The 22,672-nt window shown below is 40.2% G+C and overlaps 1 protein-coding gene across 3 annotated transcripts in view; it reads right to left on the bottom strand.

The window, feature by feature from the left end:
- L1CAM (L1 cell adhesion molecule) overlaps positions 1 to 22,672 on the bottom strand; it is a 149,572-nt gene that overhangs the window by 61,993 nt on the left and 64,907 nt on the right. For all 3 annotated transcript variants that reach the window (XM_075835465.1, XM_075835466.1, XM_075835467.1), the window contains exon 2: positions 843 to 988. In XM_075835465.1, coding sequence (XP_075691580.1) covers positions 843 to 933 — 91 coding nt within the window. In that variant the 5' untranslated portion in view covers positions 934 to 988. The remainder of the gene's footprint in view (positions 1 to 842; positions 989 to 22,672) is intronic.

Raw genomic sequence — 22,672 nt, 5'->3', positions numbered from 1 at the left:
AATCACTGTGCTGTCCATGTGCTATCCGTGTGCTGTCCCTGTGCAATCACTGTGCTGTCCATGTGCTGTCCCTGTGCAATCACTGAGCTGTCCATGTGCTGTCCCTGTGCAATCACTGAGCTGTCCCTGTGCAATCACTGTGCTGTCCATGTGCTGTCCATGTGCTGTCCATGTGCTGTCCCTGTGCAATCACTGTGCTGTCCATGTGCTGTCCCTGTCCAATCACTGAGCTGTCTATGTGCTGTCCCTGTGCAATCACTGAGCTGTCCCTGTGCTGTAAGCAGTGCAATCACTGTCCTGTCCCTGTGCTGTCCCTGTGCAATCACTGAGCTGTCCATGTGCTGTCCCTGTGCAATCACTGAGCTGTCCATGTGCTGTCCCTGTGCAATCACTGAGCTGTCCATCTGCTGTCCCAGTGCAATCACTGTGCTGTCCCTGTGCAATCACTGAGCTGTCCATGTGCTGTCCCTGTGCAATCACTGAGCTGTCCATCTGCTGTCCCAGTGCAATCACTGTGCTGTCCCTGTGCAATCACTGTGCTGTCCCTGTGCAATCACTGAGCTGTCGATGTGCTGTCCCAGTGCAATCACTGTGCTGTCCCTGTGCTGTCCATGTGCTGTCCCTGTGCAATCACTGTGCGGTCACTGTGCTGTCCATGTGCTGTCCCTGTGCAATCACTGTGCTGTCCATGTGCTATGATATAGGTCTTATTGGAAGATAGATTTGTCACATAATAGAAATAAGCAGTTACTTTTGACAGACGCTGTATCAATGAAATGAATAGATCACCGCACATACAAGAAATAGAGACAGATGTTGTGGGTTGTAAGCAGTTTACTCACAGTCTTTAGGTAAATCCAGTGCTTGGATGTGGCTGCAGAGCAGGGTAACTAAGAACGTCCCCAGTACACTAGATGTTGGTGTTAGAGACATAGCAGAGATTCCTTGTCTTTACAAGTCCAGGATGACTGAAGTATAAAGGATCCACCTGTCAGGGAGAGAGAGGAGATGAGTGACAGAGATCAGAGCCCGCTCCGAAGACCCTCCTTTCCTTGCAAGACATTGCAGATGAGGGACGCTGAGGATGGGGAGGAGGCAGGGAGAGGTGTCACATTTAACTCTTTGTGAGATTTCATTGCAATGCTTCAAGACATTTTCAATACAAATTGAAGGTATATGATGTCGAAAGCGGATGTGAGTGATTCACCCCCTGTGGACAGCGCTGCAGAGTACGTTAGTGCTATAGAAATTATAAAAAAATAATTGGAATGCATTTAGATGGTTCAACTGTAAAATATTTAGTTAACAGCTCTAACTACTATGACTCTAAGGCCTATGAACATACCATGCTCCTAAGCCCTACATGGTGGCACACAGACTCCCTGCCAGTCAGTATTACCATCTTGTGAAGACTCCACGTGCCACTGTACGGTGCCTCCCTTAGGCTCCATATTCTCCCTGGAAGCACTGCGGCAGGCAATGGAGTCCACTACAATCTTTGTGTAAATCAGAGGCACGCGGAGCTACAATATGGGTCTATAGAATTCCATGAGTGCCATATTACGGATCCATACCACAACTGACCAAGTGTATGAGCCCTATAGCTCATAACCCAATGCCCATGTTTTGTGGCTTTGCCATTATGTTTTGCCAAGCAGGGTATATGTAAAAAATAGAATTGCGGTTTAATAGGATCATATGGCCCTGTTCCGAATAGGAGAAGGTGTAGGACTAATCTACAGCTATACGTGGAAGCTTATCGCAATGTAATGTGAAACAGGAGAGACAGCGGCACTCACACTGTCTGCTACATACAAGAATGAAAGAAAACAGGTCTCTTTAATTATGGAACAAAAAAACCTCAGCTCCTCCTGAGACATCTATGTCTGCCAGACTGAGCGAGTCTCCCCGGGAGATGAGGAAAGATGGGTAAATGACTGAGAGCCCAGGGTGCCAGCTGAGATCATGCACTCACCCAGGCACCACATGCCTCCATAAAATCTTACTAATGCTCATTCCTTTCTGTAAAATTGGAGCTAGTCCAAAATCAGTATACAGCCGGCTGACATGTGGGTTTCATTGATACAGATCGAGTATTAAAAATTAGAATTTAAAAAAAATCTTGTAGACGTAGGTGTAAGTTATAAGAAGATGAAAATAACTTCAGAGCAGATGGACATGTGCTCAATCATAAGGGAACCAGTCACCATAGTTATATCTAGAAGACCATGGACCCCAGTGCAAAAGGTATGCCACCCTACCATACATGAGCTATACCCATATGACCTGCCTTATATGTAGTATGCCACCTAACCATATATGAGCTATATCCATATGACCTGCCTTATATGTAGCACCAGAGTCCTGTTATGTGATTGGGGTAGGAGGGCTCCTCAGTTATAAGGACCTAGTTGCACCTGAAATCCGCAGCCCCTGGTGTTAGCCACTGCCCAGAGTCATAGCTAGTTTTTCGTCACATGCAGCTATGCCACTGCCAATTATTTTTCTGAAAGGCATTAGGGAATGAGGTGTTGATGTAGTGGTCACATTGGATATCTTAATAGGTGTGTTTATGTCACCCTTAAAAAAAAGTAGCCCCCCCCCCCCTCATATTACACAGGTGATGTCACCAGTCCAAGGTCAGAGGCCCGGGACACTCCCAGTCCACCTCTGGAAATGCATCCGGCAGTTACAACTATAAGAGGCAAAACTACTGAGGCAACTGCTTTCCTTTGTCAATAATAATAGTAATAATATTTTGTTATTTTTATTTGTAATTATTGTGGATTATTATTTTGATGTTGTTAATATTATTTATTTATTTACTTCAATATTTTTATTTGTAGATTATTATTTAATTATCTTTATTACTAATATATAAATCTATCTATCTATATATCTATCTATATACACACTTATATACTGTATATAAGTACTAAAAATAAATAAATAATAATACATAAATAAATAAATAAAACTAAAAAAAACAACATATTTCTATGTACTATGAAATAGTAATATTCTACAAATAAAAAATAACCAAGCAATATAAATAACAAAAGTCTAGGCAAATATTAAAGATATATATATACAATATCTATATCTATATCTATCTATCTATCTATCTATCTATCTATCTATCTATCTATCTATCTATCTATCTATCTATCTATCTATCTATCTATCTATCTATCTAATATCTATCAATCTATCTATCTATCTATCTATCTATCTATCTATCTATCTATCTATCTATCTATCTATCTATCTATCTATCTATCTATCACATATCTATCTATCACATATCTATCTATCTATCTATCTATCTATCTATCTATCTATCTATCTATCTATCTATCTATCTATCTATCTATCTATCTATCACATATCTATCTATCACATATCTATCTATCTATCTATCTATCTATCTATCTATCTATCTATCTATCTATCTATCTATCTATCTATCTATCTATCTATCTAATATCTATCTATCTATCTATCTATCTATCTATCTATCTATCTATCTATCTATCTATCTATCTATCTATCTATCTATCTAATATCTATCTATCTATCTATCTATCTATCTATCTATCTATCTATCTATCTATCTATCTATCTATCTATCTATCTATCTATCTATCTATCTATCTATCACATATCTATCTATCACATATCTATCTATCTATCTATCTATCTATCTATCTATCTATCTATCTATCTATCTATCTATCTATCTATCTATCTATCTATCTATCTATCTATCTATCTATCTATCTATCACATATCTATCTATCACATATCTATCTATCTATCTATCTATCTATCTATCTATCTATCTATCTATCTATCTATCTAATATCTATCAATCTATCTATCTATCTATCTATCTATCTATCTATCTATCTATCTATCTATCTATCTATCTATCTATCTATCTATCTATCTATCACATATCTATCTATCTATCTATCTATCTATCTATCTATCTATCTATCTATCTATCTATCTATCTATCTATCTATCTATCTATCTATCTATCTATCTATCTATCTATCTATCTCATATCTATATATTTAATATTTGCCTTTAGTTGTTATTACTTATATTGCTTGTTTATTTTTTTATTAGTAGAATATTACTATTTCATTATTTTAATTTCTAATATATATTATATTTGATATATCTTTAATATTTTCTCCAAACAATACTATTCCACCATTGTATTTCTAGGAAACCTGGTAATTCATTCATATGGTTGTATCTCGTTCGCACACATACGAGCCTACATTTGGTTGCAGTTGTGTCCTTATCAATCATTGACCATCATTGTATATGTATACACATAGTTTGTTTTTGGTTTTTTTTGTTTGTTTTTTTTGTTTTTTGTAATGTATTATTTGAATGTTATCAAATGTACTTACCTTTCTTTGTATTTGATACACCTTTTAATAAAAACTTAATGGAAAAAAATATATATATATTTTTTCCTTGACTTGATTTGTCTTAAAAATACTTGTCTTTGAATTTTTAATAATTAATATGACGGTTTCTGAACTGAATTACTTTATAAGACTTCTCACAGGCAAACTTTATTGATCTCTCTCAGAATCTATCTGTCCCCTCCCCCAAATAAGTAACGCAAGTAACACAAGCAATAAGCTCTGAGCTGGTTCTGCTAAGTGGTGGCACTTGATGCTGTCACCTTAACATCTGATGGGAGTCGGAGGAGGGGATAAGGAACAAAAAGAACCGTATAAAGCGAACCACATGTGGCCACTGACTGGTTTTGTGTTTGTTATATTATTGGGAATGATTCTGGTGAACTTTTTGTTATTTGGGATTTTAAACATTTTATGCTGAGGCTGTGTTATTTTTTTTTAGAATAGTAAATTTCAGACCGCCATTGTTTAGTATGGGAAATGTCAGTGTGTCCCTAAATGTCAATGTGCTACTGTTCTGGAATCATAAATCATAAACCTAGTGTTTTCTTACTGCAGCTCCATAAAACTACGGAATAGATAGAATTATTCACTATGGCCATACAATGACTTAAAGGTAGCAGAGTAATATATTTGATCAGAGTAACAGACATAAAAAGGTTAGACAGCGGAGACAATTCTCATCAGGACAGTAGTGATTAAGAGTTTTGGACAGATCATGAAAAAAATTCCTATGAAATTTGAGAGACATCTGATGCAGGATCCAGGCAGCTGTCTTCTAAAATCTCGACTTTCCACCATATGTTCTCTACAGCCACTGTTGAAAATTTAATGAGGTCCTGGACTGATTATTGCTAATGGGTTTCAAGTTGTTTTTTTCTTTTTTTGCTTTTGGCAAATAAAAAAGTAGGACAACAATGGAAATTAGGCTAAAAGGAAGACTGATGGCAATTCTTTCTGTTTCCTATTTGTTTCTAAAATGTTTTGTATTCATCACAAATCCATTGGTAAAATTTAAAGTAAATGTCCTCCTATGAACACCATATTGTTTATATGTCAAAATTCATTAAAATATATCTTTATAGTGGTTTCAACTCTAAATCCACAAGATAGAAGTAATTGATAAAATTCTAGCTTCCGGCACTCACCACTAGGGGGAGCCTAGGAGCCTACTGCATACACATGTATTACCTTAAATAGTAAAATGGTCTTATAGGGTTTTTCCCAGAATCAAAAATTACCACCTATCCACAGGATAGGAGATCATTTTCTGATCGCTGGGACACCCACAGATCGTGAGAACGGGTATCCGGAATCAGTATAGAATTCTAAACCTGTTTAGGTTAAAAAAAATCAAATGGCGATCAAAGGTGTACATTTACTTCAAGTATCTATTTGTCACTGACATTTAAACCAAATTTCCCGTTACCCAGAATTGGACTACCTGTATTAGAAAGATAGATAGATAGATAGATAGATAGATAGATAGATAGATAGATAGATAGATAGATAGATAGATAGATAGATAGATAGATAGATAGATAGATAGATAGATAGATAGATAGATAGATAGATAGATAGATAGATAGATATGAGATGATAGATAGATAGATAGATAGATAGATAGATAGATAGATAGATAGATAGATAGATAGATAGATAGATAGATAGATAGATAGATAGATAGAAGTCCACAATCCAGCAGCACCAGTCAAAGTTGTGGATGGGTGCGTGCCCTGGGAGCTGATCACTGCTCCAAATCCAAGTACAGTCGTCCAAAGCTTGAAAAAGCTTGAAAAAGGCTCCATACGCTGAGCCGAAACGTTGCACAAGGGCTAAATAAAAGCCATTTTTTCACTAAAACTTGGAGTGCTGCCTGTCTTTGGACGAATAGATAGATAGATAGATAGATAGATAGATAGATAGATAGATAGATAGATAGATAGATAGATAGATAGATAGATAGATAGATAGATAGATAGATAGATAGATAGATAGATAGATAGATAGATGGATAGATAGATGGATAGATAGGTAAATATTCTGTATATCTTACATATCAAAAAAGAGAATTAATTTGCTGATGACACCCAATTATATACCTCTTACCGTGACATCACACCCGCTGTAATACTTAACCCCAGTGATTGTCTGTCCGCTGTTTCTAACATCATGTTCTTTCTCTATCTGACACTGAATCTTTAAAATACCAAACTTTTTGTTTTTTTTCGACCATCTACTAATCTATCTAATCCTGATGTCTCCATCTCAGTGTGTGGCACTACATAACTCCCAGGCAGCACGCCCGATGTCTTGGGGTTTACTTTTGACTCTGATCTGTCCTTTACTTCACACAGTCAATCACTTTCACGCTCCTGTCAATTTTACCCCCCAAAAAAACAAACAGAATCTGCCCTTTTCTTATAGTGGAAACATCCAAATCTCTCATTGTCGCTCTGATTTACTCTCGTCTTGACTACTGTGACTCATTACTAGTCAGTCTTCCCCTCACTAAACTCTCCCCTATCCAATCTATCCTCAATGCTGCAGCCAGGGTCATCTTTCTGACCAACCGCTACACCAATGCCTCTACCCTGTGCTAGTCACTGCACTGAACCACTACAACAATGCCTCTACTCTGTGCCAGTCACTGCACTGGAGCGCTACACCAATGCCTATACTCTGTGCCAGTCACTGCACTGGAGCGCTACACCAATGCCTCTACTCTGTGCCAGTCACTGCACTGGACCGCTACACCAATGCCTCTACCCTGTGCCAGTCACTGCACTGGACCAATACACCAATGCCTCTACCCTGTGCCAGTCACTACACTGGACCACTACACCAATGCCTCTACCCTGTGCCAGTCACTACACCAGACCGCTGCACCAATGCCTCTACCCTGTGCCAGTCACTACAGCGGACCGCTACACCAATGCCTCTAACCTGTGCAAGTCACTACACTGGACCACTACACCAATGCCTCTACCCTGTGCCAGTCACTACACCAGACCTCTACACCAATGCCTCTACCCTGTGCCAGTCACTACACTGGACCGCTACACCAATGCCTCTACCCTGTGCCAGTCACTACACTGAGCCACTATACCAATGCCTCTACCCTGTGCCAGTCACTGCACCGGACCGCTACACCAATGCCTCTACCCTGTGCCATTTACTACACTGAACCGCTACACCAATGTCTCTACCCTGTGCCAGTCACTACACTGGTTGCCCAATCACTTTAGAATATAACTCAAATGTATTACTCTCAACCACAAAACTCTTCACAGTGCTGCACCTCCTTACATCTCCTCCCTCATCTCTGTCTACCACCCTACTCGTGCTCTACATTCCGTCAACCATCTAAGACTGACATCCTCCATAATCTGAACCTCTCACTCCTGTCTCCAAGACTTCTCTCGTGCTGCACCAGTCCTCTGGAATGCGCTACCCTAGACAATCAGATCAATTCCCAGAATAACAGTTTTAAGAGTGCCCTGAAAACACATATTTTTAGACAGTCTTATCACATTCCCTAGTCTAACTTCTTTGCTTTACCTTCCGCCACTATTACATTAGTCAATAGAACTTGACCCCCTCATTCAACAGCATCCCCCACACTCCCTGCACCCTAATGCACTTCATGCCATACACAGATACTGGCTGGTGACCGGCTCATGCAGCTTTATGTACTACACCATATGTATAAAAGATGGCCGGACCAATGTACTGAACAAGCACATCTTACATTTTTCCTCATAGATTGTAAGATCTTGTGAGCAGGGTGTAGCATCCATGGCCGTGGGCCGTCGGGTTTACTCCCCTCCCGACGCCCGCAGCCATGGATCCGTGAGCGCTGGTCCCCATCTCCTTCCTAGGAGACGCCAGCGCTCACTTCCGCTCTGGTCTGCTGTGTCCCGAAGGAAATCGTCATCATCATCATCAACTGCCACGATTTCCTGGTCTATAAGAAGGCTCCAGGCCTTCTGATCCTTGCCTGATCGTTGTTAGTTTTCCCAGTCTTGCAAATGGTCCCTTTGTGTTTCCCGTTCCAGTTGTTACCCGTGCCTTGTTCCCTGTCCCTGTATCCCGTGCTGTTCTTTGTTCCTGTGCCTATTAGTGTCGGAGTCATGTCACATCTTGTGTCACCTGCCACGTCTGGAGGAATCCGCCACGTTCTGTGTCATCTGCCATGTCCGGAGGAATCTGCCACGTACGGAGGAATCCGTCACGTCCTGTGTCATCTGCCACATCCGGAGGAATTCGCCACGTCTGGCGTTACCTGCTGCACCATCTCCATCTTTACCAGAGCTGCGGCCACTGTCTGGACTATCCAGGTACCCTTGTGCGGGACATTGTATTGCTGGGGTTTCCTGTTGTTTGGCTAGCTGCCTCCCCGCTACGGCGGTACAGCCTAGTGGGTCCACTAACCCGCTACATGACACAGGGTCCTCACTCCTCTAGTTTGAATTGTAAATTAGTTTTGTCACTATGTAATATAATGTAATGTAATATATCCTGACGAAGGTTGCGAAACGCGCGTCGAGGTGTGTTTCTCCTGGTGTAAGGTCCAACCACCATCATGTCTTCCACAGGTATACTTACTTGTAATTGTTTGTATTTTTGAGGATTACTGCCTTGAGTACTATACAGGCGTGGGTTATTATTTTTATTTTTTGATTAACTGCACGTGCTTTATAACAATTGTTATCTGTGGATCAACTATGAATTATGATTATGATGGTGTTACACCTGGTTGATTTTATATAAATGTTTTTTATATGTCTGTAGTACATATTTGTAGGGGGGTTATGTTTGTGTAATTGTGAGTTAATAAAATTTAAATCATATTTATTTTTGAAATAAATGTGCATTTTTTGAGACATTCATTTTTGGTTTATTGTCACTATGTAATGTCTGATATTGCCTGTATATGTTCCCTCTGAATTGTAAAGTGCTGCGGAATATGTTGGCGCTATATAAATAAAGATGATTATTATTACTATTACTTTCTTGTACTATTAGTGAATATTCCTCGGTATTGAGCTGTTAGAAGCCGTACGACTCAACAGAAGAGCGGAGCACCTAATGTGTTTCATGGTCAGTCGGTTCCACTTTGCATTATGTCGGAGATGTGAGGTTAGAGCGATTTCACCGGGAGCCCCTCCACAGCTACAGGCAGGAAATGGATTAGTTGTAAATAGCGGGGGAGGTTAAAATCTTTAACATCTCTCTAGATCCAGTTTGCTACTCCTTCTAAGTTAAATAATTTAATAAATGGCCAGAAATAGCTAGCAGCCAGAGACAGGGGCCCAGTGGACATCTGCTGGTCTGAATTATTCAGCAGGGGGGCATGGAGTTGACTCTCCCCTCCCCCTAATTCATTCTTATTCTCGTACTACTTCTTTAGTTTTTTTCTCTTTTAATTCTCAAAAAAGTTATAGATGAAGTTCAATTTATATATTTATTGCATTATTGTATCTAAAAAGTTACCCACCCATTTTTGCTTTCTCTGCGACTCATATCTGTATTGCTATTATTATTAGAATTCCTTTACTCATATATTACCAGTGCACTGAGGACGGAAGGCCCTTTATCAGAATCAGGGTGCCCATGAGGTCCCCATTCCCTGACACACTGTTTATGTGTTCAAATTCACTCTAAACACACACAAACCTTATAGTAGTGACTTGTCTACATTTGGCAAACATAGTGAAGAAATCTATAATATCTCTGTACATTACTGAACATATAAACCAGCATAGCAGTGTTGTAACGAGCCGCGCACCTGTTTGTCCATCACATGACCATGGACAGAATTTTATCCACTGGAAGTAAACAATGAATGGTTCCTACTGAATAACAACAAGCAGTGATCTTGGAAATAATTCAGAATTAATACCTATAGTAAATTGAAAAATGTTAGTTATACAAAAAATAACTTTAATTTGCCAAAACCGGACAATATCTTTAAAGGGGTTGTTCACGACACTCGGACCCCGCATCGATCAGCTGCTCCGGTGACCTGCAGGCACTGGTTGTCAGTGCACAGTATGCAATGTATGGAGCCGGAAGCAGTTGGCTCCATACATTGCATAGACGCCGCGCCGCAGAACAGAAACTCTGCTCCTATTCACTTACAGTACTGCCGCTCAGCCGCTATTCCGTGACCGGAGCCATCTGCTTCCGGCATGGACGTCCGGTGCCCAGAGTGTTCAGACGCCCATCGATTGTATACTGATTCGGTGGATAGGTCATCATTTGTCCGGTAGCGGACAATCCCTTTACGGATCATTGATCAGGTCACCAGAAAGTAAAAATAAAAAACTTTCACCAGTCTCTGAGTTGTCTCGGGCTCTAACAATGATCACAGATGATGGACGGCCGCTACTATTCGCAGTCATAATTCCATCATAGTGATCAGAAAAATGTGTATTATTTTTTTTAATAGACAAATGGTCAATTATATCCAAAGTATAAAAAAAATTACATAATATGCTTTGAAAACAATTGTTTTGACCTACGGAAAAAAAAAAAATAAAAAAAAAATAGATAGTAGAGTATTTCCAGGAAAGACTGTTGTGCTTAGCGTAGGGCTGAACGGGAAAGTACATGACTATCATTTATGTTCATAGAATCTCTGAGACATGCACTGCCCCCTCAGGCCTTACACTAGGCATTACACACTGTATTGATTTTTTTCTGGAGTGTTCCTTTAAATCTCATAGTTATTTCAAAAGAGAACTCCGTAGGGAAGATTTATCAAAGTGTCGCAGGGATTTTTCCTGTCTGGGACTTAGCAAGGGCACAGCAGGAGTTTGATTTGTTAGTCGCAGCAATACAACATATACATGAATGTATAAAGACATTAAAAAGTGGAGCAAGTGTATTTCAGGTCAAATCTAGCGCAGAGCTTGTGCCTGCCTTACATTTCTATCAAACGGGCATAATATGGGTCCGTTTTGTGACCGCGACACATCCAAACCCTGCATCGAGCCAAACTAAGGTCTCCATATAAGTAATCTAAGTTTGGTTCAATGGGGTATGGGGTTGTTGCGGCCATAATATGGACCTTAAAGGGGTTGTGCCAGAATGGATAATTATTACCTATCCACAGAATAGGTAATAAATGTCCATTGTGGCACAACTCTTTTAGTAAAGGCACGTGGAGGAAGGTATGGAGCCATTGCAGTCTATAACAGATCCATACACCACAGATCTGTTATAGGGCCATGTACATGAGCCATTAGTGTATGCTACCTATTCATAAACATACTCTATGTATCCAATATTTTATAGGAATAATCATCACCAGTTCTGTAAGTTTACGGTAAAAGAAAATTAGCAATGGAAAATAACAACTGACATAAATTGGGCTAATAGTGACTACTTTCATGGGATTTGCAGTAAAGCCCCCTATAGATCCATCCAATTGTGCAGTTAATCCTCTAGCCTAACACTGTGCTTAGAAGGGATTGCGGAATGAAGGGAAAGCATGTGGTTAAGAAGGCAGTCAGTCAGAAACGTCAGGAGAGCGAGCTTACAAATACACTGGCCTCTGTCATACTCTCTCCAACCAAGGAAGAAGCCCTTGTGGCTACTACAGAACTCATGCAAAAAAAAGTGGGGCCTCAAGGTAGGCTGGCACCATCCTCCTTGTCATGTGTAGTGTAAACCTGTCAAAGGCTCATCATCACAACATTAGTAGACAAGAGATTGAGTATCCTGCCCAAGGGTTGTGATGCCCTTGTTTCATACAAAAAAATGAAGCCGTGATAGGAAGGGAGGACCCATTTTTATCAGAGGCACCACATGCAGCTGCTATAGGGGGGAAAGACTTATTTAGGTTGTAAAATGTACCCAAAAAAATTAAATAAGGGCACCTCCTGTTGCAGGTGGATAGGAATGGGGTGGTGTCAGGCAGTTCCTTAAAGCACCCTCATTTTTATCGTTGCTATGAAACCTCCTTCCTTCTTGTAAGCCAATGATTTTGATATTCGCTGGTTGGCCCACTTGGCTCTACAGCTCTTGGAAGAGACAGAAGCCAAATATATTTACAATGATACTATCTCTCCACAAGTTGGCAATGAGAAGACATAACTCAGTGGTCAGTGAATTCTCCATGCTTCACTGTTCACCGCTTTGTTAAGTATCATTCACTAGAATGTGTTTTGTCCTGACATTGGCAGTAAAGCTGTTGGAAAGTTCCGGATAGAAGAAGAAAAAAAAAAAAAGAACAGCAATTTAGAAAACCAAAAGAGACATTCATGGTGTTCAGATTTGTCCCGTGGGACACTCCTTGGCAGGTTTCCAAAGCTCCAGATACCACTTTTCATCCGGTTTTGAAGAACACACTTTTTGATGGGAACTGGAAGCCATTTATATTGTCATTGGCGTACGCCTCACATCTTCATTTCCAAGTTCCTTTTCAAAGATGCTTTGCTTTTCAAACAGACCTGGCTTGAAATATTATCTCAGACAGGTGAAGGTATAATAGCAATAATAGACAAAAACACTTGGTTAACCCTTTGCAGCCAAATATACCCTTTCCGTGGATTTGACTGGTCTAAAATATACCACCCAATAGGTGGTGTAAAGAAGGGAACGGAATCCAACATGCGCCAAAATCCGCCAAATCTATCAAACAGCGTGCACGTCATTGAAAAAATTGGCCTATCTTCTACGTAGCACCTCTAGCTTTAGGTTATGCCCGGATTCAGTGTTTTAATTAGAGGGGCCCCTGTGCAGAACTGTATATGGGGCCCTTGATCTCCAACAGCCAATTGGCAAAGAGTGATGTGCTCAATGTCCGTCTTCACCCTATTGGCAAAAGCCTCACCAATTTCATAGGTGGACTGCAAACCATTGTATACGATAACTCCACCTCCGCCCTACAGGGCTGCAGGGATTTTCCTATTCTCATCTCCCTGCCGCCATTTATATCTGTATCTGAGAAAGCTGGGTGACAACCAATGTGGCCGACATGACAGCTCCAACACGAATTGTTTGCTAACTTTTACTAGACGTCTGGATGGAATTATGGAAAGTCTTCCCAGTTGTGCATCATTATCGGAGCGACGTATACTGTATATCCCTGTAGAGGAATATTTGCCATATAGGAGTCAAGGGCAGTACGGCTGCGTGTTACAAAGAGGAATGAAATTATAGTTGCAGAAAAAAGCTAAATACAATTTTAATAATTGGACAGAATAGCACAATTGTAGGATTTCTATTTATGGCTTTAATCCTATTTTAGGTAGAAAGGCTTATGATCTCATCAAAAAGCATATAAACCAATATGAAGTTTATATGAGATCGAAGGCTATTAAACCTGAAGAATGAGATTATTGCTAGTAAAAAATAGAATCCTGGAGATAAGTGCCCTCATTAACACTTCTGTAGCTCCCTAATGAGATTTAATGAAGAGGCTTTGGGTGATGTCATTGTGTCTGATCAACACAAGAGTCAGATATATAGGAATGGAATACATGCAGTGCAATATGGAGCTGCCATAATGTAATATAAGGGATCGGAACTATAGGCTTCTATTCAGACCAAGCAAGTTTAAGGCCATCACACGGACGAGATACACGCTCGTCTGAAGGATTCATGCCCTATAAAAGAGGTTGGTATGTGTCTGCTCGGGTCTTGTGCAGGGTCTTGGCTGCGGGGTGGCGCTATTGTGCCGAAAAAAGTCGCAAATTTAGGCGCATGGCTGTTTTGAAAGTAATTTGAGGCATTTAGTAATTTACTGAGCTTTTTTAAAAAATGGACCTGACAGATTTTGCACATTTTATCTTCACATCTTTTCTTAGAACTCTATGTTGTTCCGTTCCTGTTATTCCTCTTTTTTAAATAAATTAACAACTAGGTGTTACCAGTTGGGGGTGAATCCCTACACAGACTGACACTGTCCAATCAGTGCTTACAGTCATTGTGAATAGGGACACGCCCCTTTGACAAGGGGAATGGTAACACCCAGTAGTCAATTTATTCATAAATTTCATGGAGGAATAACAGAGGAACGGCACAATGCAAACATCTGGGGAAAAATGCTCCAGAATTTTATTTTATGAAGAACACAAGTATTTATTAAAGTAGACCTGTCAGGAGAGAGGACATGTCCTCTTTAGGTCAGGATCACATATGCATTTTGATGCAAGCTTTGTGGCAGTTTTTGGCTAAGTTTTTTTTAACCTAAGCCAGAATGGATCCAAAAGAAAGGAAGGGTATAAAGAAAAGACTGATGCCTTTTTTTTTTTTCTTTTGTGTCCACAAAAGCCAAAAACTGCCACAAAAAAATGCATCAAAAATGTGTTTGTCATCCTGGTCAAAGGTTGAAATCACACATGCAGTTTTTAATGCAGATTTTGTTGCAGTTTTTATTTTTTTTAAGCCAAAGCATATAGTGGTTTCAAAAAGAACAGGAAGTATAAAGGAGCAGCTTATACTTTTCTTTCCTGTTTGATCCACTCATGGCTATGGTCAAAAAAATCACATAAAAAACTGCATCTCAAACTGCATCGAAAACGGCATGTGTGAATACAGCCTTAATAAAAATACCTTTCCATTGTCCTATAGACAGCTTCCTCCTATTGCGGAGATGGCACACGCCCGTCACATACCACAAATTAAAGATAAATCTGAATAAATTGAACGACGATAGACAGGGAGGCTCCATCAGCACACGGGATTAATGAGGCAAATGACAGCTCAGAGCTAGAAAGTCTGCTTATTAGAGTAGAAAGTGATGAGATGACTGAGAGACATGACACAGAGGCGGCAGCGGAGGGACCGGGTGACATGGCAGCCGCAGAAGATCCGGTGCCACACGTGTATACTGCACATACAGTCACCATTGTCTACAGTGGAAGGTAGCAAACAATGATGTAGCATCAGACTGACAGTTCAGAGGCTTCTCGCTAGATGCAATGTGGCAGTGTTCACTTTAGAGACACGGGCACAGGATGCTGCCTGGCATCTCGTGTTTAATCAGGAGTACAGGAGAAGGGGCAGTATACTCATTACAATGTAGCTCCGCATTATGTTTTTTTTAGCATTGAGTTCATTACAAACCCTCCTGGGCAGGAGGAGAAATGCTGACTTTTGAAGTAGACGAAAGCACGGATTAGGGATTCTGTATCCAATATAAAGACGTTAACGCTTTATCTGCTGATATCTATGATACGAACAGATCGCTGTCCATGTGTCTGTGTATATATATATATATATATATATATATATATATATAGATATATATATATATATACACTAGTACGCTACATTCACATCCACTAATATGCATTATCTATATAGTGATGTAGCAGAACCGAGTTTGTCACAACACTTTGGGGTTGTGGTTGTATCGGCTGGGGGGCAACTGTTAAAGGAGTGAGTGGAGAGGCAGTATATGGTGGAGTACAGCTCCGAAAGTCACTACTTATTGAGTGGGGCCCAGTTACAGGTTTTGCTAGGGGCTCCATGGTTGTATGCCATCCATAAACAAATGTATGCCAAGTCTACACATGTCATGGGGGTATTCTAGGGTGCCCCTTGGAGGCGCTATACGGTAGCACAGAGAGTGTGTACAGGTCCAAAATATGGACATGTATGAGAATTCGGGTGCCACAACACAAGCTCCGAGCACACGGCTGCCATGTAGATGAGGTTTGCCCCTTCCATACTCCAGGCTCTAGTAGTAGAAGACCCTTTTATATCTTTCATTGAAGTAAATCCCACTAAAGGACATCGGCAGTCAACACGGGGACTTTGATGCTTCTTCTCCATCTCTGATGATGTCACCTCCAGCACTCAGCTAAATGGTCCTTTTCATCTTGGAGAATGTCTAATAAGGTAAGACACTGGAGCTAATGCTAAATATTCCATTTCTGTTAAGATTTTTTAGGGTTTTGTATTAGTATTATGTAAAGGTTTATGGAGTACGGATTCCATTTTACCCAGTGTGGCACATTGAGAGGTGCCCGGCGCTCACATGAGAAGGTCTTACCAGATGTTAGAGCAGAATAGTCTATTGAGGTTGTAAGGTCACGGAAAAGGGTGTTGGAGACTAGAAGCAAACGAAGGGATATCCTTGACTTGGAGGTCAACATTGATTATCACTCAGGCTTTATATTTAACTCGTTCATTCCAGAAGTCTTGTCAGGCAACGAAAGGGTCTACAACAACACCAGCCAGGAGAGATTCCCCGTCTACCCGTTCCCTCCACCTACTGCGCTGGTAGTTTCAGGGCTTCCCCTCCTCTCAATTTACCATCCCCGGGGACCCCACACAGAGTAGAAGCTGCCGGTCCCTAGTTTCCATGGCAACCACATGACAGATCGCCGGTGATGATGCTGAAATATCAGCGTAAGCACTGAGTGCAGCTTTAATAATACATGTAAGTCCCCAGCCCCCTCCTCACACCCCATCCTATTGTATGTTATTAAACCCCTTGACACATAAAGCTGTATTTTTTATGCCTGTTAATATGCATTCTCCGCGCCACGTTCATTTATATTTATGCTGCTTTTTAGTTGCTTCTGTCATTTAATTGATAGCGCTCTCCCCATCAAAGGGTTGACTGTCATTATTTTTCAAGGAGACAAAAGGAAGAGGATGACTTGTTTAAGAAATGCCGGTCACGGTTATGGATTGAGGTTGCAATTTACATAAATTGGGCGCAAGTCTTATAAATACCGATAACAAACATTAGTTCACCTGTCACCTCTCCTGACATGTCTGTTTTACTAAATCCTAGCACTCCCTATAATATAACAATCCTGGAGCATCTTTTCTGAGAACTATGTGTTGTGTCGTTCCTCTGTTATTCCTCCTAGAAATTCATGAATACATTGACAACTGGGTGTTAACGGTTGAGGGTGTGTCTCTCCACACTCTGACAACATCCAATCAGTGCTGACAAAGTGAGACTGTGTAGGGACACGCCCCTTTAACAAGAGGAATGGTAACGCCAAATTGTAAATGTATTTATACATTTCTAGGAGGAATAACAGAGGAACGTCAGAACGTGTTCTAAGAAAATATGCTCCAGAATAGTTATTTCTTGGGGAACACAAGTATTTACTAAAATAGTCATGTCAAGAGAGGTGACAGATGCTCTTTAATGGATGTCATAGAGGGGGTCCACTGCTTGGGGCTTTGCTTTAAGAGCCAGAGCAAAAAGTTACTTACGTATTGAATGGCTGACATGTATTACTTAATATCCCCTGCAACGGCCACTGCAGTGTAAGTTTATGTCCAGCCGGAGCTTCCCCCGATGATAACAATTGAATCTTAGGGTCCCAAGAGCCGGACCAACAGGCTTTCCTGGAATTTTCCTTTAAAGTGCTATGTGTCTTACAGTTCACACTAAAACTGCTGCATTTATTCTCTATTTTACATTTCTTTTCATGCAATTACATCCAAAGCTGAGAGCTATATTGATTTCTGTTAAAACCCAAGTAAGAGGGGGAGCTAGCTACTTCCTGCCTCACTGATGTCACCATTGAACATTTCCCAGCATTCTCTGTTTTACAGTTTTGTAAATGTTTATGCTCTAACAGAAGGTTCTGTTCTGTCTGATTTGATAAATTCTTGGGTTGACATATAAACATTATTCTCTGTGTGACCAAGTGACAGAGACATTAGCTCCTTTGAGAGCTAATATGGCAGACAATGACATCTCATGGTATATGTATAAGCAAGAACACATTGTTAGATCCACTTGTTCAATATATATCCATCCATATCAATATAGATCAAGTCCTTCACAGATGTAAATTACTAAAAAGGATCAGGATCAGGAATGTAAATGGTACTTGGATTACCTAATGGAATCAGATCAATGTGGGGAAGTATGGTGTTACTGTCAAAATGCTGGTTCTCTAGAGCGGCCCATCCACAATACCAGGTCTACATAAGTTTAAGCACCCATTGACTGTACATAGGACATTTCAGTCTAATCTTCACTTGATATGGTATGAGCACTATGTAAATAACATCCCTATAATACCTTTAGCGCCAATTATATTTCCTCACGTTTTAGCCGTCCTTCATAGTACATACAAGGAGCTTCAATTGTCCATTTGGTCTATTATTACATCTGCTTTCTGTCACCTATTAGCAATTAACTCCAGGGTCACGATAAGTTAATGATCCAGGCCAATGCTATACCATTATATAAAGCTCCGCACCGCTACCAATTAGCGTATGGATGACCATGAATAATTGTTACGCTTTGCTGCAACTGCCCCATGTCCCTGAAAGAATGTTTTAGCATGATGAATGTTGTATTGTTGAAGCAAGGCGATCATACGGGCGCCGAGCCAGATTTTGACCTCATCATATTTTATCGGCTATTCACCTTTGGATTGCATGTTCCATAATCCTGGCAGATTGCCATACAGCTGCACAGTAAAATGTATGGCTGAACTACTGGGATTAAATTATCAGAAATGACTGCTGTCGTAACATGAAATATATGTGATGTGTGGCTGGGTAAGGAAAGAATGCACAGTGATAGAAGAAGGTCAAAGTCATGAAAGAAAGAAAGAAAGAAAGAAAGAAAGAAAGAAAGAAAGAAAGAAAGAAAGAAAGAAAGAAAGAAAGAAAGAAAGAAAGAAAGAAAGAGAAAGAAAGAAAGAAAGAAAGAAAGAAAGAAAGAAAGAAAGAAAGAAAGAAAGAAAGAAAGAAAGAAAGAAAGAAAGAAAGAAAGAAAGAAGAAGGAAGGAAATGGATAAATAGGAAAGAGCACTAGATAAATAGATAGATAATGGATAGATAGATAGATAGATAGATAGATAGATAGATAGATAGATAGATAGATAGATAGATAGATAGATAGATAGATAGATAGATAGATAGATAGATATGAGATAGATATGAGATAGATAGATAGATAGATAGATAGATAGATAGATAGATAGATAGATAGATAGATAGATAGATAGATAGATAGATAGATAGATAGATAGATAGATAGATGATAGATAGATAGATAGATAGATAGATAGATAGATAGATAGATAGATAGATAGATAGATAGATAGATAGATAGATAGATAGATAGATAGATAGATAGATAGATAGATAGATTGTACCTGTATACATGTTACTATTATAGCTGACACTAGCTCCTGACTGTGTGATGCCTATTGTATATTACGTTGCACTCTATATACAAATATCTTATTACTGGGCTAAATCATGATAAAGACTCCACAGGGAGAACATTAGACAATAAAAGGCTTTTAACGATTTCCTTTCTTTATCAGGTAAAGTACCTTTTATTTTCCTTAAACCACCACAAGTTTGTTGCTCATCCGGAAGCAGAAGACATTATTGGAAGCCGTATTTTTTCCACGGTGCTGGAGGACACATACGGTAAATTTTGGCTCGATTTTACGGTCTAATATGTAACGCTCAATGACAGGGTCGTACCATCCATCACTGCGCTCCAGTTTAAACTGCAGTGTGATTAACAATACATTAGGGATTATGACTTATTCACACATCTGCTTTCCTGGAAGGAGTTAGGGTTTCCTAATAAATATGAGAAGAATTCATTTAAATGTGAATTAATCAGCCAAAGAAGAAGCTTTTATGACCCCGGCAGATGAAAAATACAAGTGGTCCTCAAAAAGCTCAAGCAGTGAGTCCCACTTTACTTGTTGATGTGGGACATAAATAGAAATAATGTTTAAGAATCGTACAAATTCAAGAAACTGGTAAACCAAACGTGGAATGTTCAAGGTTATCAACCCACAATGGATCAAACCTGGCATAATATGAAGTCAGCAAGAAGTGACAAAAAGACCAGAGGTGGGCACGGACAACTCAGGGCCCCTGTGCAAAAACAGCCCATTGGCCCCTTCCACTAGCATACCCACAACTTTCATTTTCTCATAAATAAAATAAATCATGACTGCTATCTCTCTGAAAAACAGCCAAAGAGTCTTAATTTTCATTACATTGATGGGTAGCATTCCTTGTGGCAGTCAACACTTAATGATAACATCCCTGGTGGTCTAGGGCAGTGAATAAATTAATAATAACATCCCTGGTAGTCTAGGGCAGTGAATGAGTTAATGATAACATATCTGGTAGGCTAGGGAAGTAAAAGGTTTAATGATAACAACCCTGGTGGGCTAGGGAAGTGAAGGGTTTAATGATAACATCCCTGATGGTCTAGGGCAGTGAATGAGTTAATGATAACATCCCTGGTGGGCTACGGAAGTGAAGGGCTTAATAATAACATCCCTGGTGGTCTAGGGCAGTGATGAGGTAATGATAACATCCCTGGTAGTCTAGGGCAGTGAGCACATTAATAATAACATCCCTGATTGTCTAGGGCAGTGATAAGGTCAATGATAACATTCCTGGTGGTCTAGAGCAGTGATAAGGTCAATGATAACATTCCTGGTGGTTTAGGGCAGTAATTGAATTATTAATGACAAGCCTTGTGGTCTAGGGCAGTGAACAGAATATTGATATCCTCCCTGGTGGTCTAGGACAGTGAAGAGGTTAATGATAACATTCCTGGTGGTCTAGGGCAGTGGACAGATTAATGATAACATCCCTAGTGGTCTAGGGCAGTGGATACATTAATGATAACATCCCTAGTGGTCTAGGGCAGTGAAGGGTTCAATGATAACATCCCTGGTGGTCTAGGACAGTGAACAGATTAATGATAACATCCCTGGTGGTCTAGGGAAATTAATGCATTAAGAATAACATCCCTGGTGGTCTAGGATAGTGAACAGATTAATGATAACATCCCTGGTGGTCTAGGGCAGTGACAAGTATGATGATAACATCCCTGGTTGTCTATGGCAGTGACATGTAAGATGATAACATCCCTGGTGGTCTAGGGCAGTGACGCGTATGATGATAACATCCCTGGTTGTCTATGGCAGTGACATGTAAGATGATAACATTCCTGGTGGTCTAGGGCAGTGACGAGTTTGATGATAACATCCCTGGTTGTCTATGGCAGTGACATGTAAGATGATAACATTCCTGGTGGTCTAGGGCAGTGACGATTATGATGATAACATCCCTGGTTGTCTATGGCAGTGACATGTAAGATGATAACATTCCTGGTGGTCTAGGGCAGTGACGAGTATGATGATAACATCCCTGGTTGTCTATGGCAGTGACATGTAATATGATAACATTCCTGGTGGTCTAGGGCAGTGACGAGTATGATGATAACATCCCTGGTTGTCTATGGCAGTGACATGTAAGATGATAACATTCCTGGTGGTCTACGGCAGTGACGCGTATGATGATAACATCCCTGGTTGTCTATGGCAGTGACATGTAAGATGATAACATTCCTGGTGGTCTAGGGCAGTGACGAGTATGATGATAACATCCCTGGTTGTCTATGGCAGTGACATGTAAGATGATAACATTCCTGGTGGTCTAGGGCAGTGACGAGTATGATGATAACATCCCTGGTTGTCTATGGCAGTGACATGTAAGATGATAACATTCCTGGTGGTCTAGGGCAGTGACGAGTATGATGATAACATCCCTGGTTGTCTGTGGCAGTGACATGTAAGATGATAACATTCCTGGTGGTCTAGGGCAGTGACGAGTATGATGATAACATCCCTGGTTGTCTATGGCAGTGACATGTAAGATGATAACATCCCTGGTGGTCTAGGGCAGTGACGCGTATGATGATAACATCCCTGGTTGTCTATGGCAGTGACATGTAAGATGATAACATTCCTGGTGGTCTAGGGCAGTGACGAGTTTGATGATAACATCCCTTGTTGTCTATGGCAGTGACATGTAAGATGATAACATTCCTGGTGGTCTAGGGCAGTGACGATTATGATGATAACATCCCTGGTTGTCTATGGCAGTGACATGTAAGATGATAACATCCCTGGTGGTCTAGGGCTGTGCCGAGTATGATGATAACATCCCTGGTTGTCTTGGGCAGTGAAGAGGTCAATGATAATATCCCTGGTGGGTTAGTACTGTGTAGTAAAGGTATTAGTTCTCTACTAGTAAGACAGGGATATACAGTATACTGATGAAGAACTTGACCCTACAAATTCAAGCCCTGCTGCTTTTGTTACAAGGCTCTTACCACATAGGCAAAGTAGGTAGCTGCTTAGCCATTTTTTATGGCTAATTCTTGATGCTAACACTCATATTTCCCCGTACAGTAAGGGGTGTTAGAGGATATGACACTGTTCGAGGACTGGGCT

Source organism: Rhinoderma darwinii, chromosome 8 (genome assembly GCF_050947455.1).
Source record: "Rhinoderma darwinii isolate aRhiDar2 chromosome 8, aRhiDar2.hap1, whole genome shotgun sequence".
NCBI classification, from domain to species: Eukaryota; Metazoa; Chordata; class Amphibia; order Anura; family Rhinodermatidae; genus Rhinoderma; species Rhinoderma darwinii.
The sequence above is the reverse complement of the archived record's forward strand: the minus strand, read 5'-3'. Positions and strand labels throughout refer to the sequence as shown.